Consider the following 11,013-nt stretch of genomic DNA (forward strand, 5'->3'; position numbering starts at 1 on the left):
AGGCACGCTGGGAGTTGTAGTCATGTAGTAATAAAAGTTTCAACCCCTTTTGTCTGTAGGCCTGAACTCCGGCACAGAGAGTCTACTCCTGGGACTTCCGGTTACGACCGCACCACAGCAGGGAACAGCGGAGTGCCGGGGGGAACTGTGAGCGCCATTAGCAGCAACTATTGGGGTGCCATGGACTTGTAATTGCCCACAATAACTGAGATAAGTGAGGGGGAGGTTGTGTTAGCCAATTAGGGGTTAACTAGCCTAACAAGCTATCTATAATTCTATCTGCTGTCACTGGCCCACTGATGGAGCAGCCAAAAAATAAAAAACAAATGTTAAGTAAAGGGAGTGGTAGTAGCAGTAGCCGACCCTTTCAAGAGACATGGAGCGAGATGTATGGCATTATAGAAAAAAATGGCAGATTATGTACTGAAACGGTAGTAAGCAGAACGTGGAATATAAATAGACATTTTGAAACTAATCATTCCCAGCTCTTGGAAAAAAGTGAGGATGAAAGGAGGGAATACATTTCCAGGAAGCTAAACCTTTATAAGAGCCAATCTAACTCCATCCTTAAATTTATAAAAGGCTCTACAAATTTAAACTCTGCAAGTTTGAGCATTGCTCACTCCATAGCTCAGCATGCAAAAGCGCTTAATGAGGGAGAATTTATTAAAGAAACTCTCCTAAGATATGCGCCAGTTCTATTTCACGATATGCAGAATAAAGATGCAATTATTAAGAGAATATCTGAGTTACCACTCAGTAGAAATACCATAAAAGACCGAATAATGAGACTGAACACAAACGTACAACATCAATTAAAGAGAGACATAAGGAATTGTAAATATTTTTCCATCTCTCTTGATGAAACTACTGATGTCACATCGCATGCTCAGTTGGCCATTATTGGTCGATATTCTGATGGTCATACAATGAGAGAAGAGTTGATAAAGTTAGTACCAGTGCCAACAAGTACATCAGGAAGCGAAATATGTAAGGTTGTTATGCAAACCTTCTGCGACCTAAGCATTGATATATCTAAAGTTGTGTCAGTGACGACAGATGGTGCCCCAAACATGGTGGGGGAAAAAGTTGGATTTGTGAAATTGTTTACAGAAGCTATTGGACATCCGATTGTGCCTTTTCATTGTATTATCCATCAGGAGGCTTTATGTGTCAAGGCAGGATTCACTGTCTTAAATGACTTAATGTCAGTTGTTACAAAAATAGTTAATTTAATAGCTGCTTGCCCCCTTCACAAGCGAGAATTTTCAGCACTTTTACAGGAGGTTGATTCCACCTACAGTGGACTGTTGATGTACAATAATGTAAGATGGCTGAGCCGAGGCAAGGTTCTTGAGCGCTTTGTGGAGTGCTTTGAAGAAATTAAGGTATTTATTGAAGAGAAGGATCTGAGAAACTTTCCTCAGCTCAATGATGATAAGTGGGTCAACACCCTGATGTTTTTTACAGATCTCTCTGTTCATGTTAATGAACTGAACTTAAAGTTACAAGGTTTTGGCAAAAGTATTGATGTTATGTTTGGATACATAAAAGCTTTTGAAAGTAAAGTAAAAATTTTCAAGCGAGATGTAGAAACTAAAACGTATAAGTATTTTCCTCGAGTACAAAAGCATTTTGAGAAGGCCAGTGCAGCTGTACGAAATGAAGTGGAACTCTTGCATATGAAGTACCAGCATGTTTTAGACTTGTTACTTGACCAGTTTACTGATAGATTTAGTCAATTTAGAAGCCTAGAACAGACCATGAAAATAATTAAGTATCCTGATGTAGTAGTCTACAATAGTTTGGAATTAAATGGTTTCCAATGGATGCAAATAGATGATTTGGAGATGCAGCTTGCAGAATTTCAAGACAGCATCTGGGCTCAGGTGTTTGTCGACTTGAGGTCAAAGCTTGAGAATCTGGAAAGGGGCCGCTTGGAGAATAAAGATGAGTGCCACTACGAACAGGAAATGTGGAGTGCCTGGAACAGACTACCAGACACTTTTAGCACCCTGACAAATATAGCAACAGCTTTACTCACAATTTTTCCTTCTACGTACTTTTGTGAGACCTTATTCTCAGCATTAAATAATATCAAAACCAACAAAAGAAACAGATTGACAGATGAGGTTAGTAGCGCTTGCTTGGGCCTGAAGTGTACAAAATACCAACCTTCAATTAAAGATTTAGCCAATGAAATTCAGCAACAAAAAAGTCACTAATAGACAGGTTAGTTAAAGAATTCGCCCTCCCCCTGACTTATCTCAGTTCACGGCAGGGCTGTGGAGTCTGCTGTTTCCAGCTCCACGTCCTCATCAGCATGCCGCTCCGGCCCGCCCCGCTATGAATATTCATAATCTTCGCCCTCACGTCACTAGGAATATTCATAGCAGGGGCGGGCTGGAGCGGCATGTTGATGAGGACGTGGAGCTGGAAGCAGCAGACTCCACAGCCCTGCCGTGAACTGAGATAAGTGAGGGGGAGGGCGAATTTGAACAAAGAAGTTACTAAGCAGGTATGTTAAATAATTTGTTTTTGGTTTATTAAATACAATTATATATTGCAATTATACATTTTTGTAGTTTAAACTATAAATTGCGCAAAATTATGTTTTTTTGTCGAAGTGACACACCACGCAAGTTATGCTCGATTTTTGACACACCACGCCAAAAAGGTTGCCCATCACTGCTGTAGCGGAATAGCCAAGTATGATTACCTGATACGCTCTAGAAGTGGTTGATAACTGCGAGCACGTGACGGAAGTAGAATGTTCTTGCTTCAGATTCAAGGGATAGTCAAGAAGTTGTAAAGGTAAATTATTGTTTGATAATGCCATGTAAGGAGACAGAATACTTGAGTAATGTGCAATATAGCACAGTTCCCTGTGCCCATATATAGATTTCGTTTGTGGGTTATGAAATCTAAAAATAATATATTGATAAAGGTCATTATTCAAAAAGCTATACACTCATATCACTGTCGAAAGTATCACAAATTGGAAACAACACCTAAAATATCAATGAATCCATTCGGCTACCTACACACTACTGCAAGGCCTAAAGCTAAACACGGACACTTGACTCACCAGTGGCGGATTGTGGATGAATAGAGTGGGAATAGCGTTTGTGAGCAATTTTCGTGTCGATCGCCGTTTGTTCTTCTTTGTTGCCCAAGATGTGGTGTACATGTTCGAGGGAAAGTGCCGGCTGCAGATGCAGTATCAATCACCCCTCATGTCCTCAAAGACTTGTTGGACTCTACTTTTCAGCTCATCCAGTGGATATCCACAATGTCTGACCCATTCTCTTATTCGATGAACAGTTTTCGGGAATACATGCATTGTAGTGCCTTCAGATTTAGCATGGGTCTTCGAAGGGCAACCGCTAATCGAACAGGCAGGCATTGTTGAAAATTCTGAAAAGTAAATATCAAGATTATTATAAAACCTTGATGAATAAAAATGTCATAAAAAAGTAAATGAACCATACCATGCTCAATGCAAGGTTTGTTTTGGTCGCCGGAACTATACCAGTTCATCATGTGCGGCTTAGTATTTGCATAAGTTACAGACATTTCTGTTTTGTCTTGCACAAAAAGGAACCATGCTTACATTATAGACTGGACCCCCGAAGGATGCAATTCGATGACAATTGACACAGATGAAAATAAATAGATCTATTGATAGCATAACAATTTAAACTCAAGTCAATAGCAATGAGACCAATGACCATAGCTCTATTGGGTACTGTAATAGCAAATAGATTGAAATGTAAAAATGACCGAAATATGACTAGGATACATGGCCTTACCTTGACCAACAAACAGTTGGATTCAGCAGGCCGAGCAGTATGTTGCAGGAGAACAGGTAGATGGCCACAGGTAGCACACTGACGAGTTTGCTCGAAGCGGTCACAGATAGCACGGCGACGAGCAGATTAGCATAGATCCCAGTGCTTCTCAGGTAGTAGGTTCAGGAGTTGACTTGCAAAGCACAAAGATGTTCTCATGAGACATATCAAGTGGTTTATAAAATATTAGAAACAGGGGTGTTTTTGTGAATGAATGACGTGTGTGTGTCGTGGTATTATGTTTATTGCAGAGGGGCGGCCTGCCTGGAGACACGGGGTCTGAGGAGGCCATGTGAGCGATGGCCCCTGGGCGTGGGATACCTTTTGAAGTGTACATGCTATTTGGCACCTTGGCCGTTTGCGCCCGTCACAGCCCCCCATGCCAGCGCTCATCCCCAGGTGCGAACCGCTTTTGATGGAGGGGGTGGGATGCATGGGCCTGGGGCGTGCAGATAAGGCACAGGAAGACTGCTGAATGGAGACACACTTATGTGGATTGCAGGGGGGCGGCCTGACTCAGGGGAGGACTGCCTGGAGACACGGGGTCTGAGGAGGCCATGTGAGCGATGGCCCCTGGGGGTGGGATACCTTTTGAAGTGTACATGCTATTTGGCACCTTGGCCGTTTGCGCCCGTCACAGCCCCCCATGCCAGCGCTCATCCCCGGGTGCGAACCGCCTTTGATAGAGGGGGTGGGATGGATGGGCCTGGGGTGTGCAGATAAGGCACAGGAAGACTGCTGAATGGAGACACACTTATGTGGATTGCAGGGGGGCGGCCTGCCTCAGGGGAGGCCTGCCTGGAGACACGGGGTCTGAGGAGGCCATTTGAGCGATGGCCCCTGGGCGTGGGATACCTTTTGAAGTGTACATGCTATTTGGCACCTTGGCCGTTTGCGCCGTCCCTTGCCCTTATGTGATGTTAAAGGACACGGGGCATCCATTTTTGTACCCCCTTTCCACTCCATTTTGGTGACCAGGCCTCACTGCTATAGTACAGCGCACAGAGCACATGGCCCACAGCCTCGTTCCCACTCTGACTGGAAAACTCCAGAGGTATTTGCAACAGCTAATAAATGTAACACATCACTCTCTGAGATCACGGTCCTGCATGTGAACCGGCTTGAACCATGCACATGGCTCGTTCATCTCCACAAACGTGTCCTTGCCCATGCACCCTCACCAGTGGAAAGTAACTGCCATTCTGACCCTGTGTCCCTGCAAGGTATTCTCTTCATGTGCCAGACCAATGACCACGCCAGGATGGCCACCTAGCAGATCCCCAACTAACATTAGACCCCTACTGCAGTATATCGTTGCCTAACAATAACAAATGCCACATATCAGAGATTCTTGTGAGCACAGACCCACACTTCAAACACTGTATTATAGTGGTCAAGACCCTTGACCTAAGGCCTGTATAATCCAATGTTCATTGATAGTATTGATATATGTGTGACTTTTATAGAGACATAACCGACTGAAAGACTTTGAACAAGTGTTATTTAGTGCATGCATTATTGATAATATATTTGGTTAGCTTAGATAGTGACCACCCCGCTTCACAGCGACCTGAACTTCACCCATTTCGAGCACAGGTGTCTGACGTCCATCCTTGAATGGAGACACACTTGATTGATTTAAAAAATCAAAACAACCGTTGTTAAAATATATATGGTGTTTTATTTTGTAGCTTATTTTGATGACACAAAAATACAAAAGTTTACACATTGTACAGTTCAGATTGCAGCACAGCGAGAGAAAATCCCCTGTACTGACCGCTGTCACTCAGGAATGTTTCTCTTATGGCACGAATGGCACAGGCGGGTACCACTCTTCGAAAGCGGTGTCCAAGCCTCCCGTGAAGCCACCATGTAAAGGAACGATAGGCCACCAGCCTGTACCACCTGTGAAAAGGAATGAAACAAACTGTTTTTAAATGACCAAGATAATTTTAATAAACGTTTGTTGTCAATGACAATTCTTGTAACTAATGGCATTCTGCTCGGACAATTGCTATCTAGACACTGCATACTATTGAATGACTTTCATGCATTACAATGATATGTATATGTAATTTTGGATATAGTAGAAGACTATGAAATAGTAGTGGCCTCACAAGCAGAGTATACTTACTTGTTACTCGGATTACGAGGATGAACAGTTGCGCGAAGTTCGTGCATAAGCACCATCATTATCCTCAACACGGACCGTGTGAGGCAGGCTGCCCTGAAGTCTGGCAGCTCTGTGATGCATTGCGGTCGTGGCTCGCCTTCCGAAATGTAGGCCATGCATCCCGAGTTTTCACAGCAGCAGCAGTTCTCCTCCTCGGTCGGCATTAGCTCGCGCCGATTGCATGTGCACCAGGTGGAAAGACCCTCCATGCGACTAGGTCCAGTGTCTTCATCCGTTGATTCGTCCTGCCAACTGCTGTCCGAAGCCCCATCGTTTTTGCGTGTTTCCCTTTCCAGTTGTTCCTCCTCGGTATACTGGGGCTCGTACATATAGGGCATTATTGTATCCATTGTGTGTTGCACAAACTAAAATAATTGATAGTGGTGGTACTGGTATCTGTCCACACGGGCTACAAGCAACGAAGGTAGCTGACCAGAGCACAGAAACGAGTCACAGAATACTGAAAGTAACACAGAGAGAGTAATGGAATCGAAAATCTGCTGCTGTGTGTTGTGAAACGGTCTGTTTATACTTATTGAGGAAAGAGGCGTCCTGCCATTTCCATGGCGACACGTCATTAGCTGAAGCGCAGCGAATGTTGACACAAGACGTGCTTTGGCGTTGTGAAATGGGCTATACCCGTCTGCTGATGACAGGCTCAGGGGCGGGGGATATGATTTATTGCCGCAAAAGCAGGTCAGCCAGGGCGATGGGGGAAATGATAGAATTATCACAAAATGGCAGCTCCCTGGTGCCTGTTTTCGCATGCGCTTAATGGACGAAAACTCGGGTAAGGTCCATAGGAAATTTTTCTAAAATCGAGCGACTTAGGCTTAAAAACACATGGACGACCCGTAGGGGCAATAAAAATTTTTGACCGAACCATTCCTTTAATATCAACAAGATGAAGTCATCAGTTATATGTGTTTCGGGGGAGTTCCCTTCCTCATGGGGCAGTCAATCAAAAATGTCTTCATTTGCATATCGGCACAGTAATTTACAAACTAAACAGCAAACAATCTACTCTTGTATGTTATACTTACAAAATTACAAGTTAAAAAGGCTCAATACGTCTGTCATGGCATATCCCGTAATCATTCACCTGGTGTAGGTCAGAATCAGACAGTCCAAGTTGTTCACGTTTATTTCAAAGTGGTGACATATTCTCAGGTGGGAATATCCAGCCTAGTGGGTAAAATAATGGAATGGATTACATTAGCTAGGTCCCTTTCTGTGGACCTGCAAACTATATGCAAGATTTAAGGAAGTAAAATAGCCGGGCAGAACGTTCTTGCCTTCAAAGATGATCATAGGAGATCATCTATGGTGAATTCTCTAGAGTTTGATCTAAAGTCCAATTAGTAATAATTCCGGCCCAATGTAAACATGGACAAAAAATGGGACAAAGAACCTACAGAAATGAAAGTGCTAGCTAGTGAAAATATGGGAATCGGATATGAGGTAATCTGGTGTCAGTGAGTTAATTTAATATGCAATGCTTGGGAATCAAAAGGTGTGTCTACATACCTGGTGGAACACTGTCATCCAAAGAGATCAGGCCATGTTGCAGGTGCCCTGAGGCAATTCCAAAATGGCCATCGTATTTAAGTGCACACTATCAGCAGCAACGTTACTTAATGGCGTCATCTGTTTACATTCCAGGGGGAAAAACACACACTACACGTCATGGAACATAAGCGTTACGAGAATAGTATTTTACCTTAGTACTGCGTCCAAAAAGTAACACGCAGCATGTCGCCCTGCGAGTGTAAAAACAGACTATCTTTAAGGACACATTTTCAATCAGGGAAAAGGGACATACTATCCAATACATCAGATGCATATGTCTCTTGATAAGTCTGTATGAGACTAAATACAGAGTGAATGGAGATGAACCACACGAAGGTGAGGACATTGCATAGTCTCTCAATAAGATCTACTGTACAGGATGTGCAATTATTAAGGGTAAGATATAGGGGAATAAAATACTTCTCCAGTTGAATGATTCAGGGAAAATACCATATTCACAATCTACTTGTGGCTCAACATCTTGATTACAGCATTGCTATCATGATCAGGTGAATATCATAGGGATGTTACATGTACTTCATCCCAGTGTACAGTTCCATGCAAATCGATTAGTTTAGAGGAAGCCCCCAAGTAAAAATCCTCATTCATCCCATTCACTGTGAGACTGTCCAATTTCTCTATCCAATAGAGTTCCCTCTGGTGAACTTCTTTGCCAGGTCCCGTCCTCTCTGTGGTTTGTGTACCACTTCCAAATAAATAAGTTTCAATTGTGCGATTGTGTACCTATGTTCAGTAAAGTGTCTCGCTACTGGTGATTGCGTGTTTTTGGTTTGTATGCTGCTCTTGTGTTCATCCCACCTTTCTTTCACATTCCTTAATGTTTGGCCTACATAGAAGACCCCACATGGGCAGCTTATATATGACAGAGCAGGAGTCGCATGTGATGAAATCCTTCAGTTAGATTTTCGCCTCTGAGCGGGGATGTCTCACGTTAGTACCTTTCATGATGTTATTACAGTTGGTGCAATGAAGGCATGGAAATGTACCATTCTTACTTTTCCGTAGTGTGTGCTGCATTTCTGTCATTGGTTTTTCGGCCTTGACTAGTATACCAGAATAGTGGTAGGAAGAGAACTGGTTCTAGCTCTTAGGACCTCATCACGAGTTTGGCAGTAAATCAGTGGTAAATCTGCTGATTTACAGCCATAATCGTTTACCATTGCCATCATTTGGCACTGAGTGTTTACCACAGGATTGAAAGCTTGAGGTGAAATGAAACAAGGTGGTAAGAGGAGATGATCAGAGGTAGGAGGTAAACCTGCAGTGGAGTTGAAGAAGGTGATCAAATCGGAGAACAGACAGGAGAAAGTAAAACCTGAAGTGAGTGGAAGGAAATAAGAGTGGAGAACATGTGGGGGGAAAGTAAAACCCAGTTGGAGTGGAAGGAGGAGAAAAGATAGGAGCGCAGATGGAGGAAGTAAAACCTGGAGTCAAGTGGAAGGGACTGATGCGAGCAATGGAGAGAAAGGAGCGGCAAAACCCAGGGTGGAGTGGAAGGAGGTGATGGGTGGGAAGGAGCTGAAAGCAGAGTGGAAGGAGATGGTAAAAGCAAATGGAGAGAAGGTAGTGGTAGTAACAGGGATGATGAGAGGTGTTGGAGATATGGAGAAAGGGGGATTTAAGTCAGAATAGTTTGGAAGGAGGTGGTGTGATCAAGAAAGAAGGTAGAGGTGGCAGGAACATCCCAGTATGATAAAGATAGGATGATGTCCATAACATCATTCAAAGGTTGCAGAAAGGAGGTGGTGGTGAGAGAGTATTAGAGCATGGTGATAGAGAGAAAGTAGTTGCGAGAAGACCAGAGTAAATTAGTAAAGAGGAGGCAGAGAAAACATGATAGCATGAAAGTCACTAGCAATGGCGAGGGACGAGACACTGGAGGAAAAAGCCGGCCACAGTAGATGTGAAGAGCCAACAAAGGACAAGGAAAGAGATGTATTCATAAGTGACAAGGAGGAGTGGACTTGGGAAACAGGGGAGCTGGTTTACAGAGAGGAGACTGGGAATAAGACATCTTCTGTAAAAGACTGATGAGGATTGGCCGTGTTTTAAAGAGAGGTGGAGAGGGAAAGAGAAAGAAATAGGGGAATAGCCGAGGACTTCAACAGGGTATTGACCAGAGAGACTCAGGGCCTAAATCAGGGCATTGAACCAAAGATAGGAGATTACAGAGGGCCAGTACAGGCCCTAGACAGGTCTAACTGCCAAGACAATGTTTCAGTGGGGATCAGAGAGCGTATCCGTAACCCTCAGAGGCCTGGTGAACATCTGGGACTGGTTTAATCATGTGGTGCAGCACCCAGAAAGTCTCCACCTAGGCTCGAAGAAGCAAAAGAACGGTTGAGATCATCCTGGAACCCATATTATCATTAGAGAGGAGTGATAAATCTCCTCTAGGACATGCAACTGTGAGAGCAGATTGTTGAAAGCCTAGCCATTCAACATCAGCGTGAAAAAGACTGTGCAAGAGACATTTTGCAAAGATAGCCACCTTCTGTTTTTTTATTTGATTGGGAAGTTCCTGTTGTATTTGAGTTTCCCCAACCCTGCATAGAGTCTTTAATAAAATCTTCAAACTCTGAGCCCCTCCTCTTGGCATGCTTCTGTGAGAAATCTAGGGGTATTCTCCCATTTGGACCCCGGGAATCCTCTATTCGGATTCCAACCCTGGGGGTGGGTGAGTGCGGGACAACCACCTGGGTAGGATCATCTGAGGTCATTTTCATGGAAATACCCTAGGCGAGACATGGTATCCCCCTTCTACCAGTTATCCACTTTCGCAACCGCCCTCTACCATCTTGGGTTGTTCAAAACCACAACTTCTCCCCCTCCCCATTTTTGAATAATACTAAGAAGAAGAAGAGGCAACCTGGATTACAGTGAAAAACCCACTAAGACACAGAGCACAGACTACAACACTCTGACAGCAGGTTTTCCACTTAACTAGGACAGGCAAGGTCAAGCAGACCCTACCCTGACCACACGCCTGCAGACAATCAACATCACACAGAGGGTGAGAAGTCAAATGCAGTTGGGAGAGCAGGAGAGAGGCTGCAAGGCTGAGACTGGCAGAGGATCCCGCTTGAAAACCCAAACTCCAGAAGTGAGCTGTGAAGGTTGCCTGGAGCACAGAGGGCCAAAAGGCTTGGGGCTACCAAGGAGATCCAAAGAAGGACAGTGTGCTACGATGCTGGCCCGGTGAGAAGAAAGGGCTGCAGCGTATCACAGGAGCCGTGCCTCCTAAGTATTGGAATCAGGCAGACAGGACCTGCTGGCGAGGCCAGGACAATTGCTCATTCTCTTGGGGGTGCCAACCCCATGGTCTCTGAGGGGCAGGCAGTGGGACCCTGACCTCATCCCACAGATCCAGAGGAACTATATGCCAGGGCCGTGCTACCT

General features: G+C 44.2%; 1 protein-coding gene across 1 annotated transcript; it reads left to right on the forward strand.

Annotated features, from left to right (window-relative positions):
• The first annotated feature begins 710 nt into the window (after nucleotides 1–710).
• Nucleotides 711–2,225, forward strand: LOC138514478 (general transcription factor II-I repeat domain-containing protein 2A-like). Its single transcript, XM_069629966.1, has one exon. The coding sequence runs from the start codon at nucleotides 711–713 to the stop codon at nucleotides 2,223–2,225; it is 1,515 nt and encodes a 504-aa protein (XP_069486067.1).
• Nucleotides 2,226–11,013: the final 8,788 nt, after the last annotated feature.

Source organism: Ambystoma mexicanum, chromosome 12 (assembly GCF_040938575.1).
Source record: "Ambystoma mexicanum isolate Mex_15411 chromosome 12, UKY_AmexF1_1, whole genome shotgun sequence".
Taxonomy (NCBI): Eukaryota; Metazoa; Chordata; class Amphibia; order Caudata; family Ambystomatidae; genus Ambystoma; species Ambystoma mexicanum.

Excerpts from the sequence above, each read along its gene's own strand:
- LOC138514478 (XM_069629966.1), top strand. The coding sequence starts at position 711 with ATGCAGAATAAAGATGCAATTATTAAGAGAATATCTGAGTTACCACTC.